Source organism: Cnephaeus nilssonii, assembly GCF_951640355.1.
Source record: "Cnephaeus nilssonii genome assembly, chromosome: 4".
NCBI lineage: Eukaryota > Metazoa > Chordata > Mammalia > Chiroptera > Vespertilionidae > Cnephaeus > Cnephaeus nilssonii.
Genome location: NC_137075.1, coordinates 1,645,164 through 1,670,849, shown reverse-complemented (window position 1 = coordinate 1,670,849; position 25,686 = coordinate 1,645,164). Strand labels below are relative to the sequence as shown.

Genomic DNA, 25,686 nt, shown 5'->3' with positions numbered 1-25,686 from the left:
GTGTGCAGTCCTGTCAGCCCCACCGAGGGAGAGCGGCGACCAGGAGCAAGGACTTGGTGGCTCCACTGACTCCAGAGCTCCTGGCAAGTGTCTAAACAAATAGGATGGACGTGGCAGTCCAGTTTCCTTCGGCTGCGGAAGACGGATTGCTATTGTGACTGGAGTGGTTCACTTGGGCTGCCTGGCGCTCAGCACAGCCGCACAAAAACCCGGCCAGCACATCCGGAGCAGCTGCTGGGTCCCAGACGCTCCCTTTTCTCTCAGCACTCCTGCTGCACCCCAAAAACTCCGCAACTCCAGCCTGCGCCCAGGAGTCATGATGCTCCCATCACTCACTGCTGCCTTTTTTATAAAATTACCATCTGCGGCAGCCTCTGTGGCCGCCACCACCAAACCACCACCTCCACCAGCCTGTGCGGTTTGTGTGATCCCCAAATAAATAACCCAAGTCAGAAGTTAAACCAGCGCCACCGGCCTTATATACCCAGCCGAGCCCCCCCTCAGCCCCGCCCCGCGCCGCAGGCCCCGATCCCGCACCTCGCCCGGAGAGGTAGGGCCACAGCCAAGCACCAGGCAGAGGCGACTGGCTGGTGGTGCGTTCCCATGCACCAGGACTAGAGCCCTCGCTCCCACACGCAGCAAAGTTTTCTGGAGGAACCAGATTCCTGGGCCCCCGGATCCAGTTGCAGGTCCCCAGAGGTGACACAGGCTCAAAGAATGTGGCTCCCAGTGGGGTAATGGGGAGAGGGCGGCTTGGACAGCGGCGTAAACAGCGCTGCCAGTGGGTGCTTCTGCTGCAGCTTTGGCCACACGATCCTAAGGGGGCTGCTCCGTGTTTGCAGTGCAGCAATATGGAGAGAGCATGATTTAAAAAACGGTTTTTAAACCCTACCGAAATAGATCTGCCTGCGCTCACACACACACACGTGTATTTTGGGGAGCTTAACAGTTCAGGGTTTTTGCAAGTAGGAAAACGGTGTTTTTCAAACTTCTATCCAGCCTTCCCATGTCTGAAACACTCCCTTCCGTTTAACCCTTTCCTTATAATCACACACTTGACAATACCATGCTCAGTTGATGTCTTGAATATATAATATTCTCACAAAACTCTAAGGGCTTGAGTATGTGTGTGATTTTAATTATGAGGGAAAAAATAAATTCCTAGCAAGCACATTGTACCAGAAGGAAGTTATGGATATTTTCCCCCACTATGTCTTGGAAGAGAATTTCCTGGTTTCTTTTTGTCTTTCTAATGTGATACATGTCTGGCAACTGCTGCCACCCTCCAGCTCCCCCACCCCACCCCCAACTAAACTTATGTCGCTATTGGTTTGCTGAAATATAAATCCGTCAATAACTTTGCATGAATTTAAATGCCTCACCTAACCTTTCTTTGTCCCATTTCCATCAGGGCTGTCAGGGGAATTTGTGCAAGCCCCCAGTCTAATGCCAATTTCACAGAGTGATAACTATTTGTATAACTAGAGGCCTGGTGCATGAAATTCGTACACGGGGGCGGGGGGGTGTCCCTCAGCTCAGCCTGCACGCTCTCCAATCTGGGACCCCTTGAGGGATGTCCGACCCACCCGTATCGGGCCTAAACGGGCGGTCGGACATCCCTCTCACAATCCAGGACTGCTGGCTCCCAACCGCTTACCTGCCTCTGCCTGATTGCCCCTCACAGCTTCTGACTGCCAGCCTGATCACCCCTAACCACTCCCCTGCCATCCTGATTGACAACTAACTGCTCCCGAGCTGGCCTGATTGCCCTTAACTGCCCTCCCCTGCTGGCCTGGTCACCCCTATCTGCCCTCCCCTGCCAGTCTGGTCACCCCTAACTGTGCTCCCCTGCAGGCCTGGTCCCCCCACAACTGCCCTCCTCTGCAGGCCTGGCCCCACCAACCGCCCTCCCCCGCTGGCCTGGTCTCCCCCAACTGCCCTCCCCTGCTGGCCTGGTCTCCTCCAACTGCCCTCCTTTGCCGGCCTGGTCACGCCTAACTGCCCTCCCTGCTTGCCTGATTGCGCACAACTGCCCTCCACTGCAGGCCTACCCCCCCCAACTGCCCTCCCCTGCAGGCCTGGTCCCCCAACTGCCCTCCCCTGCAGGCCTGGGTTCCACCCAACTGCCCTACCTTGCTGGCCTGGTCTCCCCCAACTGCCCTCCTCTGCCGGCCTGGTCACCCCTAACTACCCACAACTGCCCTCCCCTGCAGGCCATCTTGTGGTGGCCATATCTTGTGTCCACATGGGGCAGCCATCTTTGACCATATGGGGGCAGCCATCTTGTGTCTTGGGGGGATGGTCAATTTGCATATTACTCTTTTATTAGATAGGATTATCTGTCACCCATTTGAAAGAAATAAGATCTGTTCAATTTTCCTTTTTATGTCCAACATTTAACAATAGGCAGGACACATAGTAGGAACTCTGGAACTGACTTATTTCTTTAGCACAATAATATACTCAATCTGAAGTTTCTCCATTATCCCCATTAACATTTTTCCTACTTAAGTTTTTCAAAATGTCTCCCCCCCACCCTTGGCCCTCCTCTACCCCACTCCATGCCCCTCCTCAGGCCTTCATTGAATATAATCTGTGTCCATGCAAAGTGTCTTTTCATAATGGTTACCTCTACATATGTCATTTTGCCGGCCGTCAAAACTTTTAGGGCATTTTGAGGACATTTCCAAAGACAAGGTACTCTTGGGATACTCATTTTAATGCCATAGTTTTACATTGCTTGGTTCTTTTAAAGAATTCCAGACATTTATTAACTCTTATTTATCCTTCTAGATTTTAGCTTAAAGTTCTTAAGAAGGAGAAAGTTTAAGCCATATTCACATTTTCTTTAAAGGAACATGAGCTAAAGAACAAGTACCTATCATTGATGAAGAATTTTCCCATCCCTCTCTATCCCCTTCTATTCCCAGTGAATTTTCTTTAGTCTGTACCAGTGAATCATATGTTTGAAATATGTTTACTACCACTCTAAATTCATTAATTTCACAATTTTGATACCTTCTTAGCAACAAGGTGATTTATGTTCAACTTTATCCACCATATAGAATCATTTCTCTATATTTTACTGGCAAAAAAACACACATTCTGTATTCCAATATCCTATATAATAAAAGACTAATATGCAAATCAACCGAACTGCAAAACAACCGATCACTATGACATGCACTAACCACTAGATGATACGCACTGAACATCAGAGGGCAGACGCTCAATGCAGGAGCTGCCCCCTGGTGGTGGGTGCACTCCCACAGGGGGAGTACCGCTCAGCCAGAAGCGCTGAGCTGGGCTCATGGCTGGCAAGTGCAGCCACAGTGGCAGGAGCCTCTCCTGCCTCCACGGCAGCACTAAGGAAGTCTGATTGCTGGCTTAGCCCACTCCCCGCATCAGACATCCCCCAAGGGCTCCCGGACTGCCAGAGGGCCAGGCCGGGTTGAGGAACACCCCCTTTGCCCCCAGTGCATGAATTTCATGCACCGGGTCTTTAGTTACTTAAATAACTTTTATGTGCAAATCACTGTGCCAGGTCCTCTGGGGCCTTAAAGATGTATAAGTTATAGCTCCTGTATTCAATGTACTTACTAGTTAACTGAGGGAGGTGACATGAATCCTCTTTACTTTAAAATATAGGAATAAGCAAATGCCTTATGACTGGAACAAACAGAGAAGAGACTGAGCAAGCTCAGGACTCTTAGCAGCATCCGCCCCACTCCAGTGATATCATAAAAGGTTTCCTTTCCTTCCCTGTGTCAGTGTGTTACTTCTAAAAATATTTCTGAGTTTCATCTTTAACTTGGTTCACTTAGTTTGTCAATCCTTTGATTTTATAACGGTGCAACTATCAGGTTACCACTGTATGGGTGTTCACTTTATATAGTTGCTCTTATGGACATATGAAAGGCCACATTCTTATAGATAAAAGATACGTTCTCTAAGTTTTGATGGTGTGATATTTCTAATACTAAGTTTTGAAGGGAAAAAAATTCTCAGGCAAAGAGATGTGACTCCTGTCCCCATAATCTTAGGAAAAAATGTTTTATAACCATGGTAACAACCAAGTGACGACGGTTCTGTAGTCATGGTAACAAGTAAAAATTGTCTAACAGATCAGGCACAACTCCCTTCAGTGAACATGCGTTTGAGAACCAACCAATCAGTGACAGCCTCAGGCTTTAAATGTCAGTCATTTAGCAACAGAATCACTTGCTTCTAAGACTGACATTAAACTGCTCTCACCTATCTAATCAACCATAAAAGATGCTTCTCTGACTGGCGCTGACCCACCCCTGTGCATTGTAACCAACACACCAAAAACAATGTCTTCCCAAAAATTCTATAAGAGATTGGAAGTTTGCAATATTCAAGGACACTGTGCCTCTGAATAAAAAAAATTTTTTTGAAGAAAAAACAAATAAATGGAATACTATGCTCAAGGATAACAAAAATAACATCATTAAAATGTCCGCATTACCCAAAGTAATCTACAGATTCAATGCAATCAATCCCTACCAAAATACCAATGGAGTATTTCACAGAACTAAAACAAATTATAAAAATATTTATATGAAACCACAAAAGACCCCGAAGAGCTACAGCAATTTCATAAAGAACAAAATTGGAGGTGTTACACTACCTGATATCAAATTATACTACAAGGCCATAGTAATCAAAACAGCATGGAACTGGCATAAAAACAGACAGACATATAGACCAATGAACCAGAATAGAGAGCCCAGAAATATACCACTGCCATTATGGTCAATCAATCTATGACAGAGAAGGCAAGAACATTCAATGGGCTAAAGACAGTCTATTCAAAAAATGCTGTGGGGAAAATTGGACAGATAAGCACACAAAAATGAAACTCGACTTTCTTCTTATTCCATATACAAAAATTAACTCAAAATGGATTAAAGACTTAAATGTAAGACTCGAAATCATAAAACTCACAGTAAAAGACATAGGCAGAAAAATCTCAGACATTTCTCTTGGCAGTGTTTTTTCTGATATATCTCCTCAGGCAAGAGAAACAAAAGAAAAAATAAACAAATAGGACTATATCAAACTAAAAAGATTTTGCACATCAGAAGAAACTATCAACAAAACGAAAAAACAACCTACTTGAATGGAGGAACATATTCACCAATGATATATCCAGTCAGGGGTTAATATCCAAAATTTATAAAAAACTTGTACATCAAAAAAACAAACAATCCAATAAAAAATGGGCAGAGGACCTGCATAGACACTTCTCCAAAGAGGATATGCAGATGGCCATTGGACACATGAAAAGATGCTCACTAATCATCAGCAGATAAATGCAATTTACAATCACAATGAGATATCACCTCACACCTGTCAGAACGGCTATCATCAATAAATCAACAAACAAGTGTTGGTGAGGATGTGGAGAAAAGGGAACCCTTGTGCACTGTTGGTGGGAATGGAGATTGGTGCAGCCACTGTGGAATACAGTATGGAGGGCCCTCAAAAAATTAAAAATGGGACAGCCTATGACCCAGCAATTTCACTTCTGGTTATATCTTCTATATATATAAAAGCCTAATATGCAAAGTGTCCTCTTGGGAGTTCAACCAACTGGGAGTTCGATCGCTCGCTATGACGTGCGCTGACCAAAAACTCTAACAGAACAGGGGGCAGCACAGAATGAAGGGAGGCCCCAGCTGGCAGCCAGCAGCCACTAGGGACCCTACCCATGCACGAATTTTGTGCACTGAGCCTCTAGTTATATATAAAAACTACCCACGCAACATAGGGATGATCCAATTATATTCATAAACTCACATTTAACCTTTTGCACTTGGATGTCGAGTGTGACTCGACACGGTTAGCATCGGTAGCAGCTCTTTTTATACTCTTTGAATATATCAATAATTTGAAATATAAAAAAATCCAAATAAATAAGTTTGTATGAAAAGAAACTCCAATTTTTTTATTCTACTGCCGCGCTTTGTAAAATCTGGGGTATTTAAAAAATTAAATCCCGAGTAGAATAAAGGAATCGAGAAAAAAGCAAGCGAGTGCAAAGGGTTAAAGTAAGAAATGTGGAAAGCATCAGGCACCTAGCAATGGGTGTAGAAGCTGAAAGGTCATGAAACATCAAGAGGCTAAAAGGACTACAATGAGCTACAGGTGAGAGAAAGTTATGGGTAAGAAGTTATTACGCAGTTGAGTAAAGATAGCACAAAACATGTATGAGGAAAGCCAATAGGAGTAGACAGAGTGAGAACCTACAAAGAGAAGGAAAGATGGGAAGAGGAGCTGGTTTTACATTAAAATGAGAGAGTATTATAAAGATCCAAGAACTCTTGCTTACCAGTGTCTAGAGAGCTACTATAGTAACAGTTACCACTCTGCCCATCTCTTGTATGAACTAGCCTGAGTTAGACTCTAACTCTTACAAGTAAAAAGACTTAACTATAAAAAAAATTCTATTATAGGGAAGTAACCGAACTCAAAGAAGTGGGGAGACCTGACAAAAGGCACACAGCTAATGTTTTTTTGGTCAAGAAGAATGCAATAGACTCTGAATATATTTTACTGCTTGATAAATATTTACTGACAAATGTAATCATTAAAGTGTAGATCTTTCTTGTATGTTTTCTTCTTTTTCCCCCTTGTAAGAAATTAAGACACTTTATGCTGATGTTAATATTTCACAGCACATTTTTAACAAGTATTTATTAAAAAAAATTCTAACAGAACAAATTTTACCCATCAATAAACATAACACCATCAGTCCTGATAATAAATGAATACCTGGAAGAACTTTTAATTCAGCTTCATCACTGTACTTTGGTGGCCCACCACTTTCAACTATGCAGCGATAAAGTCCCCCGTCTCCTTCAGTTGTGTTGCTGATAACCAGTGTCCCACTTGGAAGTTTGAGGACTCTATCATCCAGAAGAAGAGGCTGTCTGTTCTGTTCCCATCTCACAAATGAAACCAAATCTGCATTAACTTCACAATTCAGAATTGCACTGTCCCCAGCATAAACTGAAGAATGTTCTGGTTGACTGGAAAATCTTGGAAGACCTGAAAATTAAAGAGAAAGAAGAAAAAAATGTAGCTAAACATTACTTTTCAATGTAGTGATGGGAACCAGCAGCAAGTCAACCCATGTGGCCACATGTATGGTGGAACCGGGTCAAGAAGGAGATTCATGAGTCAGGAAATTGGCTACATAAAGGATTACAAATCAAACAAGTAAATGTACTAGGGATACTTGTAGTCATATTCCTCACAGTCAGAGAAGCACAGTACAAATATGGAAAAGCAGGAGAGCTGAATAAATCCCATGATATTAGACTAGAATAGAGGTATCAGTATAAACTTATGGTTTTACATAATTACTAGAGGCCCGTTGCACAAAGATTCGTGCAATAGGCCTTCTTTCCCATGGCTGCCGACACCGATTTTCCTCCAGCACCCGGGACCCAGGCCTTTGCTCCAGCCACAGTGGAGAAGCCAAGCCCCTTCAATCTTCAGTCTTCAGTCATCTTCAGTCTTCAGTCGGGCCTTCAGTCTTTGCTCTGTGCCTGCGTATGCAAATTAACCCATCATCTCTGTTGGGTTAATTTGCATACTCACTCCTGATTGGGTGGTGGGCATTGTGGAGGTGCAGTCAATTTGCATGTTTCCCTTTTATTAGTGTAGATAGATATACAACTATAGAAAGATGTATATGTAGATGCAAATGTGTATATATGAAATATTTATATGCTTCATATACAATCATCTGTCCAGAGAGTCCAGAATCAATGTCACTCCAGTGGCAATCAGTATATACGGTGACTTAATCTTGATTTCTAAATACTATCCTCCATTACCAGTGCTCCTTGGAGAAACAGCTGATTCTAGGGCTGGTATAGAAAAGTACAAGATGAACCTGGAATGTCTTGTGACAGAAAAGAAGCAGGTACCCAAAGAATAATATGGATAAATCAAAAGGATACAAAAGTCAGACTGAAGGGAGTTTCTTCTGGCTAAATCTGGGATAATAAATTATAAATGGATGCAAAAATTAATAGGTAAAAGTTGGATGAGAAATAGGGTATTAATAGGGTATCAAATTATCTCTTCCCAAAATTAATAAAAGTATGAAATATTTTATCAACTTTATAGTGAGAAACACAGCATAGGCCACCTTAACTAATAATAAAGATTAACATCACCAATAATACAACAAAACATCACATGCTTCCTAATATGATGCACTAAGAAGAACAGAGCATCACTATTCTATTCCTCCAAAAAAAGGCAAAACCTGAATCTATTCATAGGGAAGAATCAGAAAACCCCAAATAAGACAAGGAAAAAGAATGATTTGAGATTAAAAGTCTAAAAAGACAACTACTAAGTAAAACATGTAATCCAGGATAAGAAAGTAAGGGGGCGGGAGGGGAGGAGGTTAAAAGTTTCTACTTTTGTTTTACTTCTTGCTATTAAGACCACTGAGATAACCAGTGAAATATGAACAGTACCTATGAATTAAATGATAGTATTGTATCAAGTTTAAATTCCCAAAATTGATGGATTTTTTTTTTTTAGGAGAATGTCCTTTTTTTAGAAAACATACACGGAATTATTTAGGTAGGGTAATATCTGGAACTTACTCTTAATAGTTCAGAAAAACATTCAGAAAAAAATGTACTTAGGTATGTGCATATTGGGGATGATGTGATAAGGCAGATGAGGTAAAATGTTAATCGTGAAGATTAAAATGGGATTTGTTTCATTCTTGCAATGATTCCATAGGTTTGAATTACTTCGAAATCAAGTATTAACCAAAAAAATGCAGTCATAAATACTCTGTATAGCAGCGGTCGCCAACCAGTGGTCCGTAGACCACTGGTGGTCCATGAGTTCTGAAAGATTGGCAACTATGAGTACCGGAGTCACAATCTGCACTGAATCCTAACTGCACAACTTCGTTTGTAACTGTGTGATGTTGGTAAGTTACCTAACCTCTAAGCCTCAGTTTCTTCATTAGTAAAATCAGAACAGTAACAGCCCTCACAATGTTGTTATAAATGTTAAACACTTAACTAATACTTAGATAATTCATATAGTGAATACTGCCTGGCACATAAATATTCCGTAAATATAGGTACTATTACTAACAACAATATCTAAAAAGTGACTCTTACATGCTCGGAATACAATAAAATGTTTCTTTAAGGACTAACAAACAAATTATGAGAAACAACTACAAATCTTCTAGTTTTATGATGGTTTATTAGTCCATTTGTAAACGACACACATATGCAGGTTGTCCAGCTGTGTCACAAATTTTTATTTTTTGTTTCAAGGGGATTTTGAAGAAAAGAAATAAAGATAAAATTAACAAAATACCCATTTTCAGAAATCATAAAATTAGAAGGGAATAAAAATAAACACAGGAACTAACAAAAGGGGGAAAAGGAAAAGTAATTTAGAATGAGACCAAGAGCTAGTTCTATTTTTTCTAAAGTCAAAATATTCTTCCTCCTTAGGTCTCATGAAAATGAGTAGGTTTTAAAAACACAAACCTACAACTACGTATGGTGAGTCCGCAGACAGTAATTTCTACAAGTTTCTGAATAAAGAAAGCAGACGGAGGAACTAGTAACTGACACTGAGGCAGAAAATGCTGCACCTTCTCGTGTGCACAAGCAGGAGGTCACTTTGTCCTGCTGCCTTGGAAAAATTGCAGAAGAAAAAAAGGGCGGGAATGGAGCTGCCCAGAAGGAATTAACAATGTCTGTATTTAAAACACACAGTTCCCCACCTTTGAGCTCAAACTATTTTCTGCTGTGGAGAAATAAGAGCCCAGAGAAAAAGACCGCTCATATTTAATTCTATGAGCGGTCTACTTAATATTCTTTCAAAAATCCCTCTTCTTGACTGACTGGCCACAATCAGTTCCTATTGCTTGCAACCAAAGAAATCTAACCAGTAGTCTTTTAGAATGGCAATTTGGCAATATCTTTTTTTATAAGTTTTACTGAGATACAATTTATAATAGCATAAAGTTTACCATTTAAAATACACAATACAATGGTTTTAGTATATGCACAGAGTTCTGCAACCATCACTATAATATAATTTTAGAACATTTTATCTTCCCCTAAAAAAACCCTTGTACTCACTTGCATCATTCCCCAGCAGGGGAGGGCAGTTAGGGGCGACCAAGCTGGCAAGGGAGGGCAGTTGGGGGCGACCGGGCTGGCAGGGGAGGGTAGTTGGAGGTTACTGGACTGGTAGGGGAGGGCAGTTGGGGACAACCAGGCCGGCAGGGGAGGGCAGTTGGGGACAACCGGGCCGGCAGTGGAGGGCAGTTGGTGGCGACCGGGCTGGCAGGGGAGGGCAGTTGGGGACGACCGGGCCGGCAGGGGAGGGCAGTTGGGGGCGACTGGGTCGGCAAGGGAGGGCAGTTGGGAACAACCGGGCCGGCAGGGGAGGGCAGTTGGGGGCGACTATGCAGGCAGGGGAGGGCAGTTGGAGGTTACTGGACTGGTAGGGGAGGGCAGTTGGGGGCGATCAGGCCAGCAGGAGAGGGCAGCTGGGGGCAATTGGGCCGGCAGGGGAGCAGTTAGGTGTCTATCAGGCTGGCAGAGAAGTGGTTAGGGGGTGATCAGGCTGGCAGGCAGGCAAACAGTTGGGAGCCAGCAGTCCCTGATTTTGAGAGGGATGTCCGAGATTGGAGAGGGTGCAGGCTGGGCTGAGGGACACCCCTCCCCCCAGTGCACGAATTTCATGCACCAGGCCTCTAGCAGATAATAAAAGCCTAATACGCTAAGTGTCCAGTTGTCCGTTCAACCAATCAAAGCGTAATATGCTAATGATATGCTAAGGCTGCTCAACCACTCGCTATGACGTGCACTGACCACCAGGGGGCAGACAGTCAACCGGTAGGTTAGCTTGCTGCTGGGGTCCAGCTGATCAGGAGTGAACAAGACGGACCGCACATGCCCTGGAACCCTCCCACGGTCCCTCCCAGGCTGACCAACCTCTTGCATCCCTCCCTGACCCTGATCATGCACCGGTGGAGTCCCTCAGCCTGGCCTGCACCCTCTCACAATCCAGGATCCCTCCGGGGATGTCAGAAAGCCGGTTTCGGCCCAATCCTGCAGGCCAGGATGAGGGATCCCACTGGTGCACAAATTCATGCACTGGGCCTCTAGTTGCCAAATAATATTCCACATATGAATATACCACATTTGGTTATCCATTCTTCACTTGATAGACATGTATACTGTTTCCACTTTTTGGCTATTATGAACAATGCTGCTATAAACATTCATGTACAAATTGTTGTGTGAACATATCTTTTTCTCTTCTCTTGGGTATTAGATACCTAATGAAATTTCTCAGTCATATGGTTGTGGTTAACATTCTGAGGAACTGTCAGACAACCCAGTGCTAATTTTTAAAATCACACACACATGAAGTATACCCTGTGATCCAGCAATTAGTAAAATTACTAAGCCTAGTAATCTTTTCTATAGAAATAAAGATTTACAAAGTTGTTCATTATAGTATTGCTTATAACATCATAAGACAAACAATGAGACAAGGAAAAAGAATAATAGTTTGAAATTGAAATAGTCTAAAAAGACAAGTATTAAGTAAAATGTGTAATCCTGGACCAGAAAGGAAGGACAGGACAAGAAAGGTATAAGTTTCTGATTTTTTTTTTCTGGTAAGATCAATTGAGATAACCATTGATATCCATATGACTGCTCATCAAAAAGGAAACCTTTAGATAATTTACAGCATATCTATAAGTGAATATGATGTAACTACTAAAAAAGAACTTCTATTCATTTCTTAGTTTATATATTACTAGAAGCCTGTTGCACGAAGTTTCGTGCAATAGACTTTTCCTTCGCCTGGCTGCCGGCACCAGTTTTCCGCCAGCAGCAGTTTTCCTCTGGCCACCCGCCGATCAGAGCACCTCCAGCCAGCACGATCGGCCACCCCAAGAGGAACTCCGATCAGGAGGCGCTCCGATCGGCAGGTGGCCAGAGGAAAACTGCTGCTGGCGGAAAACTGGTGCCGGCAGCCACGCAATCGGCCACCCCGAGTTCCACCACCAGCGTCTTCCGCCGGCCCCATGGGTCCTTCCGCGCCGGCCGTTTAGGCTGGCGGTAGGAGCGGGGACTCGCCCGCTCCTACCGCCAGCCAATCGGCCACCCTGAGTCCCGCCCCCCGCGCCTCCAGCTGGCCCAATCGTGGGCGTAGCGGAGTGATGCAATTTGCATATTACCTTTTTATTATGTAGGATTTCCTCCTGATACTCAGGCCAAGAGCAGGTTAAGCAACTCTTCTATAGAATCTTGCAGCCAACATTTTTATCATCTTGTATTAAAACTGCCTGTTACTTAAATATTAGGTTAAAAAAAACACAACCATTTCCTGAAATATATGAAAGTTAAGAGGAAGAATGAACAAACCTAGCAGAAAAGAGAGGAAAAGGTGGAGGACAGGATTAATAGGCAATGGGGAAGCCATGAGCAAAAGTCAGAGGCAGAGAAGCAAAGGGAACTGAAAACATTCAATACTGCCACAGCTTAAAATGTAGCGATGGTGGTGCTAGAGGCAGGGAGCAGGATGAAGTGGTAAGAAATGAAACTGACCCTGGCTGGTGTGGCTCACTGGATAGAGCATCGGCCTGTGGACTGCAGGTTCAAGGGCACATGCTCGGGTAGTGGGTTCAGATTCCCAGTGTGAGGCATGCAGGAAGCAGCCAATCAATGATTCTTTCTCAGCATTGATGTTTCTCTCTCTCCTTCTCCCTTTCTCTCTGAAATCAATAAAAATATTTTTTTAAAAAGAAATGAAGCTGGAAAGGTAGAAGCCAGCTCATGAAAGGACTCAAGCGGTCTAGACATGAACCTCATGTTGTTACCGGAGAGTCACTAAGGTGTGAGAAACAGAGTAGAGATGGACTGGAGAAAGAAAAGGATAAGTTGGCAGACTGTTACAAGGCTGTGGTGAGGGATGATGAGAGAATAGCCTTAGAAAGAAGAATGTGAATCAAGTAGAGAAATTAGGAAGAATTCACTGGATTTGGTGATTGGGTGTGAGGTACAGCTGAGGAAGTAGTCATGACTAAAACCCATTTAAAAACATAAATGATAAACAGGAGGTGACCTAAGTGACATTATAGGGGCAGTCATGATGCTAACTTATTTATCAACATGTTGGAGAATGCCTGGCAAAGAGATTTTAAAAATAAGAAAAGGCAGATTGTCAAGAGGGCTGACTTTATTTTTCCATAATTGTGGAGTAACTACAATAGCATTCTATGGCACTCAATAAAACTTGGAGTATTGGGCTCCAAAGGGGAAAAGAGTCATCATACTCTGAATAAATGAGCAAATACAACCTGGAGTGAGCACAAACAGGGAGCCATGACCTGCAATGGGAATGATATGAGAAACTACAGTCTCAGTCATATTCTTTTTTCACAAGTTAGCATTTCACCAAGTGAGTATAAATATAAGTCTTAATTATTATACAACTTTTGAACAATGTAAAACTTAACCAAAACTAACTACTTCATCTGGTATTTAAGTGAAGAAATCCTGATCTGAGGAATTCCAGTCTCTAATACAAGACATATATGACTTATGTAGGAACCACATCTTACTCTCCTAGATCCTTAATTTTTTTTAAACTTTCCATCGTTCTTCAAAAAAGATGGTCTATTATGGAACAGACTGTCGTATCGCATAGGGAAGGCGGGGTGGATGCGTTGGTGGGAAGAGATCAACCAAAGCACTTGTATGTATATAAGTATAACCCATGGAAACAGACAATAGGTAGTGAAGGCCTGAGGTAGGGGGCAGGGCAGGCTAGAAGGGTCACTTGGGGGGGGGGGGCACATGTAATACTTTCAACAATAAAGATTTTTTTAAAAAGGATGCGCTACAAGGAAGTGAATGTTTCTCTCCTTAAAACTTTCTGCTCTTCACCTTGATATATATAGCCTACAGATTTTAAAATAATTTTTCCAATTAAATGTTGTTTCCTTGGTTAAGGCACAAAGGAACCAAGAATCTGGCTATACTTCGGGTTTTCCAAAGCCATACTAAATGGTAATGCAGGGTAGGATAAAAGTTAGCAACTAAAATGACTCAATTTTTCTATACAACTTCCTCTGTCATTTCTAAGTTAAAATGAACTGGCTCAGTACTTCTGATAGCAACCTTAAGCCATTCAAATCATCAGAAAGTGGGAAGTGCTAAAGTTTATTCCCCACAGCACTGACCAAGTCCTACATAATGCATAGTCAATTGATACTTGTTAAATATTTAATGATTGTATCTGCTGTTACCAGTTAAATTAAAAGTCTAGGATAATAATGCTTTTATCAAGATTTACCCTTTATAAAACTTGGAAAATATAAATGAATCATTTAACAAAACTTACCTGCTACTGTGAGCTTAGCTGTTCTGCTGACAATAGTTCCAAGACTCTCAACAGTGGCCACACATTGATAATAACCTTCATCAGGTTTATTGTGTTTGGAATGCACCACATTGCTGATAAATAAAGACCCATCTGGGAGAAGCTGGCGTCGATCATCTGATACTAAATTTAAAAATGTTCCATCTTTTTTCCATTCAATTTTTGGAGAAGGCTCAGAATATGCTGAACAATTTAATACAACAGAAGAGCCTCTAATTGAGAGTGTATCCATTGGCTCCACCAGAAAATAAAATGGAGTGAATGTTCGAATGCTGGATCCTACAAAAATAATAAAATAAAAAAGAACAAAGTTATGAAAAACTTTCTTCTACTATTTCAGTAATAAAATATAATGTGTCCAAAAATTATTTACAAATAGTTATGTTTTGGGGGTATGATACATCAATACAGTCATTTTACTATGAATATCTAATAAATAAATATTATCTTTTACTAGGAAATCAAAATTTGAGCCATTTAGAAGAACATTAGAAGAATGATCCAAGATAGTCATGGAGGAGGTGGACATTATACTCATCTCTTCCCATGTCCAAACTGTAATTACAACTAAACTTTAGAACAATCACCCTGAATAACCATCTGAAGACTAGCTGAAAAGAAGTCTTATTACCAAGGATTTACAGAAGAAGCCACACTGAGACTGGTAGGAAGGGCAGAGATGCGAAAAGGGCCGGCCATCTCAGCTGCAAAGGTGCCCATGAGGAGCATGTGGTCTCAACCCCACGCCAGGCTCCCCAGCCCAGAGCACCAGAGCTGGGAAGAGGAGCCCACATAACATCTGGCTGTGAAAATCAGCAGGGATTCTGTCTGCTAAGGAGAAACAAGAATCTGCTAGAAACCCAAGCACCCACTTAAAGGGCCGAGGCACAAAATCTTATTTGCGGCCACTCACACTGGGCTCCAGCAGAGGGAGGGCGGATCGGAGCAGACTAGAGTCCTATAAAGGGGAGACTGAGTTGTGTAGGGAGAGGGGGAGAGAGAGAGAGAGAGAGAGAGAGAGAGAGAGAGAGAGAGAGAGAGAGCGCGCTAAAGGGACAGCTGCCAGAGTCCGTATGCCGAGTCCCTCCCCATATCGCCCACAGATGCCATATTTCAGGGTGACCACTCCCCTCCATACCACATCAGCCTGAAGAAATGCACTAGTCCCATCCTCCCAACTTGCAGTAATCCTGCACTGCCAGGCTCCCACCCTGCAGAAGAGTCAGCTGGATGTGTGGCCTGTGGTGAAGACTTTCTTGAAAGACTCTTGAAGAAGTCCAGGCAGACTGGAGGAGAGACTGAGTTGTGTGGCTCCCAAGTGGGGGCCATTTTTCCCTCGCACTATTGATAGATGCCACCATTCCTATGCAAAGCCCTCCCCTCACACGGCCAAATCTTGCTGTGTTTTGGCCTGATGAGCTCTGCTGCCCTCCACAAAGGCCCATGGGCACCCAATGGGTGGCATCTGGCCTTGTGTCCTGAGACTTTTACTGAGTGGCCTCAAAACCAGCACCAGTGCTAAGGTTGAATCTGTATCAATCTAGTGACCACTCACTCCTACCTGGTGATGCACTGAAAACTACCTCGTGTAATTCGTGTACCACCAGATGCTCTTTAAGTGACTGAGCCTAACAGGCAGCGAGCAGGATGCAGATCTCAGGGTGCCTTGGATCTTTTGCAGACCGCCCCAGGCTCTGCACTGATGTAAGAAAATGATGGTGGGTAGCTTGGCCCCTCCCATGCATTCTGACCGAGCAAAAGCAGCCATAAACTGTAGATTGCTTTATAGCTCCAAACAGGTGGCCTAGGGCCAGTCACAGGCAGTGCCTGACACTGACCTGCCCCAGAGTCCCTCCCAAGAGGCCCCAGAACAACACACCCGATAATGGACTTCAGACCACATCAGATCATAGCTCAATTAGCTCCACAAGCCGCATACCCAAAGATCTCAGCACATACCAGGCACTGCGGGGACAAATCCACTTCGTGGGGTCAGCCCTCGCTCAGAAGCTGGTGAGGATCAATCCCCACAGTCAGCCAGCCTGAGGCACACCCCACTGACAGATGGGCCAATAGCAATCAAGTCTAAATTGCAATGGGAGATTTCAACAAGGAACATTCCTGGAGCACTTGCTTGATTGCACTACTAAGCCCCACAGGACACCTACTACATAAGGCCACCATACTAACACTGGGAGGCAGAGTAGATCTACCTAATGTACAAAACAAATCAAGAGAGCCAGCTAAAACGGAGAGACAAAAAGCACGTTCCAAATGAAAAATTAAAAAAAAAAAAATAAGAGAAATCCCCAGAAAAATAACTAAAAGAAATAGGCAAGCAATCTATCAGAGTTTAGAACAATGGCTATAAGGATGCTCAATGAACTTAGGCGAAGAATATGTGAACTCAGTGAGAACTTAAAAAGACATTTAAAATAAAAAAGGAATTGAAATCATAAAAATGAACAATTCCTAAATAAAGAATACAATATCTTAAATGAAGAATACATTAGAAAAAAAAACAAGAGGAGGTGGGATGACACAGAGATTCGAATTGGAAATCTGAAAGACAAAGTAGCAGAAAACAACCATGCAGAACAGCAAAAAGAAAAATGAAATTTAAATAAGGTAAGTATTAAGGGTACCAGAAGAGAGAGAGCAAGGAATTGAGCACCTATTTGAAGAAATAATGACTAAAAACTTCCCTAACCTTGTGAAGGAAAAAGACAAGTCCAGGAAATGCAGCGAGTTACAAACAAAATGAACCCAAAGAGGCCCACACCAAGACACATCATAATTAAAATGGCAAAGGTTAAAGACAAAGAGAGAATTTTAAAAGGAGCAAGAGAAAGACAGTTAATTATGGCAGCTACAAAAGAGGCTCCCATATGACTGTCAGCTGAATTCTCAACAAAAACATTTCAAGCCAGAAGGGACCAACTGGCATCAAATATTCAAAGTGATGCAAAGCAAGAACCTACAACTAACACTACTCTACCCAGCAAGGATATCATTTAAAATTAAAGGAGAAATAAAGAGCTTCCCAGACAAGAAAAAGCTAAAGGAGTTCATCACCAACAAACAAGTATTACAAGAAATGTTAGAGACTTTGTTAAGAAGGGGGGAAAAAAGAGGAACATAGTTATATAAAGAATGGCAATAAATACATACCTATCAAATAATCACTTTAAATGCATATGAATGAAATGCTCCAATCAAAAGACATAGGGTTGCTGAATAGATTAAAAAAACAAGACCCATATATGTGCTGTCTAAAAGAAACACCTCAGAATGAAAAGATACACACAGTCTGAAAGTAAATGGGTGGAAAAATGTATTTCAGGCAAATGGAAATGAAAAAAAAAAAAAAAGCTGGGGTAGCAACACTTATAACAGACAAATTAGATTTTAATACAAAGGCTATAATAAGAAAGTCATTAAATAATGATAAAGGGATCAATCCAACAAGAGAATATAACCCTTGTAAACATTTATGCACCCAACCTAGGAGCACTTAAATATGTAAAGCAAATACTGATGGACATAAAGGAGAGAATGACAGTAATACAGTCATAGTAGGGGACTTTAACATCCCACTGACATCAATGATAGATCTTCCAGACAGAAAATCAACTAGGAAACAGTGGCCTGAAAAAACACAATAGACCAGCGGATTTAATTGGTATCTTCAGAGCATTTCACCCCAAAGCAGCAGAATATACATTCTTTTAAAGTACACATGGAACATTTTCTAAGACAGACCACATGTTAGGACACAAAACAAGTTTAAATTTAAAAAGACTGAAATCATATCAAGCATCTTCTCTGACCATAAAGGTATGAACCTAGAAGTCAATTACAAGAAAAAAACTGAAAAACACACAAAAACATGAAGACCAAATAAGATGTTACCTAACAATGAATAATTAACAATGAGATAAAGGAAGAAATCAAAAGATACCTTGAGACAAATGAAAATAGTCTAAACAATAAAATAAATAATTCAATGAAACCAACAGCTGTTTTTTTAAACATAAACAAGATCAATAAACCTTTAGCCAGACTTATCAAGAATAAGAGAGTGTACCCAAATAAATAAAATTAGAAATACAAAAAAAAATTGTAAGAAAATATTACAAACAACTATATATATGCCAATAGATTGGACAATCTGAAAGTGGGTAAATTCCTAGAAATATACAATCTTCCAAAACTGAATCAAGAGTAACAGAAAAATCTGAATGGAGTGATTAATACTAATTAAAACCGAAGCATTGATCAAAAATTACTAAGAAACAAAAGTCCAGGACCAAATAGTTTCATAGATAGTTTTACCAAACATTCAAAGAAGGACTAACACCTATCCTTCTCAAATTATTACAAAAAAATACAAGAGGAGGAAAGATTCCCAAACTCATTTTACAAGGCCAGCATTATCCTGATTCCAAAACCAGATAAAAACACTACAAAGAAAAAAAATTATAGGCCAATATCTCTGATGAACATAGATTCAAAGATCCTCAAGAAAATACTAGCAAACCAAATTCAGCAATATATATAAAAGATCATATACCATGATCAAGGGGACTTATTTCAGGGGTGCAAGGATGGTTCAACATCTGTGAATCCATTAACATGATAAACAAAAAAAATGACAGAACACATACATAAACAAGGTGAAAGATAAAAACCATATCATTACATCAATAGATACAGAAAAAGCATTCAACAAAATCCAGCACCCATTTATTATTTTTTTATCTTTATTGTTGAAAGTATTACATATGTCCCCTTTTTCCCCCATTGCCCTCCCCCCGCCCCCACCTTCACCAGCCCATTGTCTCTGTCTATGGGTTATACATATACGCATATGAGTTCACTGGTTGATTTCTTCCCTACACCCGCCCTACACCCGCCACCCTCCCCTGCCTTTCCTCTGGGGTTTCTATGTCACTGGGTCTATTTTTGTTCATCAGATTCCACATATGAGTGAGATCATATATGATAAAAACTCTCAGCAAAGTTAAAGGGTCACGGCATTAGGAAGGTTGAGAATCACTGCTCTAGATTCTTGAGTTGATGGCAGGAGACATGCTCCCCTAAGCCCACGTGGCTTATGGCCATATGGGATTCTACACATGGACTAACGAACTTTAACACCCGACTGTGACATGGAAAGGAAGCTCTGGACACTGGCCTGTTCCTGGAATCCCAGCTGCACTTTTTACAGGACTGGCTTCTCCCAATAAACTTTGGTTCCACTAACTAGTTTTATCTGTGACTTCATTCTTCATTCTAGACAAGGAACTCAGATTCACACCCTACATTTTGGTTTCAGTACTAAGAAAACAAATTTTAACTCCATAAAATAAATCTGTTATACTTTAAAAGGCCTTCTTTATCACAAGATTATAAAAACTTAATTTTGTGCTAGTACTTTTGTGGTTTCATTTTCCAGATACATATTTGATCTTCATCTAGAATTCATTCTGATGTAGAGTACAGGAGGAATCAGTTCAATTTCTTAAGTCCTTGGCCAGTTCTTTGAACATGGGAAGAACATAATTTTAAAAATATATATTTGCTACAAACCTTATATTTTCAGCCAGAGAAAGTTACTGACCAACTACCTTGTGAGCAACTCATACTGTAATCAGATTTCTTCACGGGAGTAATCTGTGAGGTTTAGGCCAATAAATAAACAGGTTGTCTTTTAAATATATCTACACAACCCTTTATTTATAAACTAAAGGCCCGGTGCACAAAATTTGTGCATGGGTAGGGTCCCTAGGCCTGGCCGGCGATCAGGGCTGATCAGGGCCTTCCCACTGTTGGCTGGGGCCTTCCTTCCAGCTGCCATCCGGGGTCTTCCTTCGTTCTGCACCATCCCCTGGTGGTCAGTGCACATCATAGCAAGAGATCGAACTCCCGGTCTCCTGGTCGAACTCCCGAGGGGACACTTCGCATATTAGCCTTTTATATATATAGACTAGAGGCCCAATGCATGAAATTCATGCAAGGGGCTTGGCCACCTCCGTCACCGTGGCTTCGGGCCTCTGCTTCGGTCCCTGCCTGCTGTGTAACTTTGTCCGGAAGAAGGACATCTGGAAGGATGTTCAGTGTAATTAGCATATTATGCTTTTATTATTATAGATTATTTACATTCTGAATTTAAGGATGACACTAATTCTTTATTACATGATGAAAGAGTAGTTCTAAATAAATGCAAAATACAGTGAAAGAGAAAAGGAAGTAATACTAACTTATTTTAATGTTTTCCCAACACTTAAAATGACAAGGAAATTCCAAACACACTAATCACCCTTTTCCCATCACCATGAGGGGGTCTCTTCACACCCATTTGATGAATATGAAAATGATTATTCAAGTCTTAAAACTCTTTTTGTTGTTGTTGTTAATCCTCACCCAAGGATATTTTTTCCATTGATTTTGAGAGAAGGTGGAAGGGGGAGGGGGAGAGAAAAATAGATGTCAGAGAGACACACTGATTGACTGGTTGCCTCCCAAAGCACCCAGACTGGGGCTGAGGATCAAACCTGTAAGCCAGGTACATGCCCTTGACCAGGAATCAAAACCGAGACACTTTGGTGCACCAGCTGATGCTCTAACCACTGAGCAATACAGGACAGGGCTCCTTAAAAGGATTTCATGTCACTGTGACCTGGCTTGTGCCTACTTTCCAGCCCCTCCCCCTCTAAGGCACTGCTGTCAGTCCCCACATCTCTTACCCTCTTCACACAAGCTATTCCCACCACCATCCTTATCCAAGTATTTCCTAGTCTTCCTTTAAGCTCAGCTTAAATATCACTTTCTCAAAAATGCTGTCTGTCCCTGATGTCCAGACAAGATTAGATCACCCTATTATAAGCAGACATAATATACAGTATTCTACCTCCATTTCACTTCAAATGTTCTTAATCTTTAAATGCAGTATCTATAATAATAAAAGTGTACTATGCTAATTAGACCAGATGTCTTCTGGAAGTCATTCCGATCGTACTTCCTGACGAAGCCAGGGCTGGAGGGAAGCCAGCCTGGGTCCTGGGTGCCTGTGGGCAGCCAGAGGTAAGCCAGCCCTGGTCCCGGGTGCCTGCGGGTGGCCAGAGGTAAGCCAGCTTGGGTCTGGGTGCCAGCGGGCAGCCTGAGAAGGGAAGCAGCCCGGGTCTCAAGTGCCTGTCGGTGGCCAGAGGAGGGAAGCCCAGGAGCCGGGTGCCGGAGGGAAGCCAGTGCCAGCAGCCAGAGAAAGGAAGGCCTACTCTTGCACAAATTTTCATGCATCAAGCCTCTAGTTTATAATAATTTGTTTAAGGCAGAGAGTTCCTCAACTTTCTCAGCTCCTGGTGCCCTTATTTTCTCAGTAATTTTTTTCAAAAATTCTCTACTCTAAAAGAAATATCTAACAGTTCTATTAGACTCACACAAATGGTAAGTATTTATATTCTAACTAGAGGCCGTGCACGGTGGGGTAGGGGGGGGGTCCCCCCTCAGCCCAGCCAGCACCCTCTCCAATCCGGGACCCCTTGGGGGATGTCCAACTGCCAGTTTAGGCCCGATCCCTGGCAGTCAGACATCCCTCTCACAATCCTGGACTGCTAGCTCCTAATCGCTCACCTGCCTGCCTGCCTGGTTGCCCCAACTGACCCCCTCTGCCAGCCTGGTCGCTCCTAACTGTCGCCCCTGCCAGCCTGGTTGCCCCTAACTGCCCCCCCTGCTGGCCTGCTCGCCCCTCATGCCCCCCCCCCCCCCGCTGGCCTGATCGCCCCACCCAGCCTGCTGTTCAGTTGCTTGGTCATCCCTCAATAACCCCCTTGCCAGCCGGTTCACCACACCCAGCCTGCTTGTTCAGTCGTTTGTCATCCCTCACTAACCCCCTGCCGGCCTGGTCATAGGCAGCCATCTTGTGAGGGTGTGAGGGTTAATTTGCATATTACCTCTTTATTATATAGGACAAGTTAGTACCCTTTTGAAAGATAATACACATAAATTTAAAAAATTTTAACTGCATTTTTAAATAACCAGAATTAGTTACTATAGGATACTAGAGGCCTGGTGCATGAATTCATGCATGGGTGGGGTCCAGCTAGCCCACCCTGATGGGGGCCATTTCGGGGCCGGCCGGGGGGAGAGGCCGCCCCTGATCGGGACGGTTGGCCGGCCGCAGTGTGCATCATAGCAACCAGTCAGTCTTGTCGTTCCAGCCACTTGGCTTTTATATATATACTAGAGGCCCGGTGCACAAAATTCGTGCATGGGGGTGGGGGTCCCTCAGCCCGGCCTGTACCCTCTCGAAATCCAGGACCATTCAGGGGATGTCTGACTGCTGGTTCCACAGCAGAACAGGCCTAAACCGGCAGTCGGACATCCCTCTCGCAATCCAGGGCACTGGCCCCTAACTGCTTGCCTGCCTGCCTGATCGCCCCTAACCATTCTGCCTGTCTCCCTGATCGCCCCTAACTGCTTGCCTGCCTGATCACCCCTAACCACTCTGCCTGCCTACCTGATGACCCCTAATCGCTCTCTGGGGGGCTGACAGCTGGTGTGAGGGTCCGTGGTCATTCTGGTCATTCCACCGTTTCAGTCGCTGGGCTTTAATTATATAGGATATGTGCACCTATTGGGCTGCTCAAGTTCTCAAACCTTTAAATCAAATTGGATACTACCATCCTCATTTCCTGCTCCACAATGACTTTTGCATGGTATTTGCTTTTTATCACAACCACCACCAAAAATCCCCACTGCACAAAGATATCGTAGCATCAAAGAAAAACACAAAAAAATCTACCTGTGAACAAACACCTTAAAGTGCTTCTCTTTTAATATCTAGTACAAAACGTGGCATATATAATGAACTAGATTAAAAAGCCTACATATAAAACCAGATTTGATAAATTATCTTAAATTTTTTTATTAAATGAAGGAAGCATAATCAAATGTCGAAACTCTGAACTACCTTGAACTAGAAGTTTGCACAGTGTCCAATATTTGAAATACGTGTGGGAGTTCTCTGAGGTGTCGTGTGGCATTTCAGGGTACAGTTTTGGAACTGGGGGCTTAGAATCTATCCTTCTACAGTGTTTTCATTCACCATATTCCCAGTGCCCACCCAGCATGGTGGATGGTATCAATTTTTAGATTTTATAACCAGACAACTTCTAAGAACTTCCACTGTGCAAAGTATTAATGAGACCACAGACAGGCTCCATTCCAAAACTAGCTAATTAGTATCTCTTCCATGATAAAACTTACTAGCAAATAGGGTTTTTATAATTAACTTTTTTGAGAGAGAGAAAGAAACATTGACCCACTGCCTCTGAATGCCCCCTACTGGAAATCGAGCCCAAAACCCAGGCATGTGCCCTAACCAGGAATTGAACCAGGCAACTCTTGGTGCATGGGAGAAAGCTTAACCAACTGAGCCACACCAGCCAGGCTCAAACAGGATTCTTGTAAATTTTGATGAGGTTTTAAAAAATTATATAGAAGAGCAAAGAAAGCTAAGAAGAACCAAAATAATTTAGAACAAAGTAAAGGGACTACACTCAGTATTTACATATATGAACAAAACACTTTTCTTTTGTTTTTTATGGTTTCTCACTCCACCCAAACAAACCCACTTACATCCCCATAATACAAACTTGATGCGAGCAAGAACCTTGCCTGGCATCTATGTGGGAACTCAATAAATATTTGTTGAATGAATGAAGGTTATAACCTAAGTTATAACCATAAGACACAAGTTATCTACCCGCAGAAACAATACAATCACAGCTCAAACAAACACAACCAGAATAATGTGATGGTGATGCTGGTGGATGGAACTCCCCTGTCATTTGGGGGAGCGAGGCTCTGGTGGTGATGCTGAAAAAAGCATTTTCAGAAGTCCCCATGGGAGGATAGGATGTGGAAGAAGGCTTTATTTGCATAAAGTTACATTTCTCGGGTTCCAAAGTCCCCTGCCCTTTAAGCCCAGTCCTGGACGAGGGGTAGCTGGGAGTTCAGAGGACAAGAAAACATGGTATCCCCAGGAACCAAAAAAAAATATTTCGAAGATTAATGGCTGAGAGTGAAACAAAAATGGACACACATGACCTAGGCAAGAACAGATGCCAGATTACTGTGTGCTCAGGAACAAGATGGAGCATGAAGAAGCAAGGCCTGCAAAATGTAGAACAACACTTCTCAAATGAAACACCTGATTAAATCAGTAGTTGTAGGGTGGGGCCTGAGACTCTGCACTTCTAACTAGTATCCAGTTAATGTTGATTATGCCAGTCCACAAACAACACTTTTGAGAGGCAAAGATATAGAGACCACATTTTAAAAGTTTGGCTATAAAAGGTAGAAGAGAGAAAAGTTAGTAAATCAAGAAGATCTGAGTTTGCTCTTCTTTTTATAGTCTTTGTAATAGAGGAGGGAGGGAGGGAGGGAGGGAGGGAGGGAGGGAAGGAGGTTGGAAGGGAGGGAGAGAGAGAGAAAGAAAGAGAAAGAGAGACAGACAGACAGACAGACTGACACCCAGAGACATGCATGCACTTTGGAATTTGGCAGAAGAGTCCCCTTGAATCTTTGGGTGCCTACTCATGTGCATGTGAGGGGGATGAAATTGTACACAGTATGTTTTCTAACCACAGTGGAATTTAACCAGAAATCAATAACAGATATTTGGAAAAATCCCAAAATATTTGGGAATTAAGCAACACACTTCTATAGAACCAATAGATTAAAGAAGAAATCACATGAGAAATTACAAAATATTTTTAACTTAGTGAAAACGAAAATATAGGTCAAATTTGTGCAACATAACTGAAGCAATGCTTAGAGGGAAATTTCAAGCATTAAATGTCTACGTTAAAAAAAAACATGTAGGAGGACTGATTTTGGATCAGATCAAGGACACTTCTTTTGTTGTACAAGAAGGAAGATGAGAGGATAGGTAAACTTGGTGGAAGTAATGGAAGCCTTTGTTAATTGCTTGTATTACCTCTAAGCATGATGTGAGTATAACTATCGATGGTGCAGGCAGGCTAGGGATGTCAGAAAGGATCTAATGTTTGCAGGTGGTTGTAAACACCTGAACTAGCTGCAGTGAGCATGGAAGACCACTAAAAAGGAAAAGCAGGATTACTGGCCTGCACTGAGTGCCCAATTAAGGTTGGAAATTGTATTTAA

At 42.4% G+C, this 25,686-nt stretch overlaps 1 protein-coding gene across 12 annotated transcripts in view; it reads right to left on the bottom strand.

The window, feature by feature from the left end:
* The window catches only part of NEO1 (neogenin 1), a 377,465-nt gene that overhangs the window by 260,417 nt on the left and 91,362 nt on the right, over window positions 1-25,686 (bottom strand). For all 12 annotated transcript variants that reach the window (XM_079767544.1, XM_079767540.1, XM_079767550.1 and 9 more), the window contains 2 exons: window positions 14,458-14,775; window positions 6,799-7,074 (listed from right to left, as the gene is read on the bottom strand). In XM_079767544.1, the coding sequence (XP_079623670.1) occupies window positions 6,799-7,074; window positions 14,458-14,775 (594 nt within the window). The remainder of the gene's footprint in view (window positions 1-6,798; window positions 7,075-14,457; window positions 14,776-25,686) is intronic.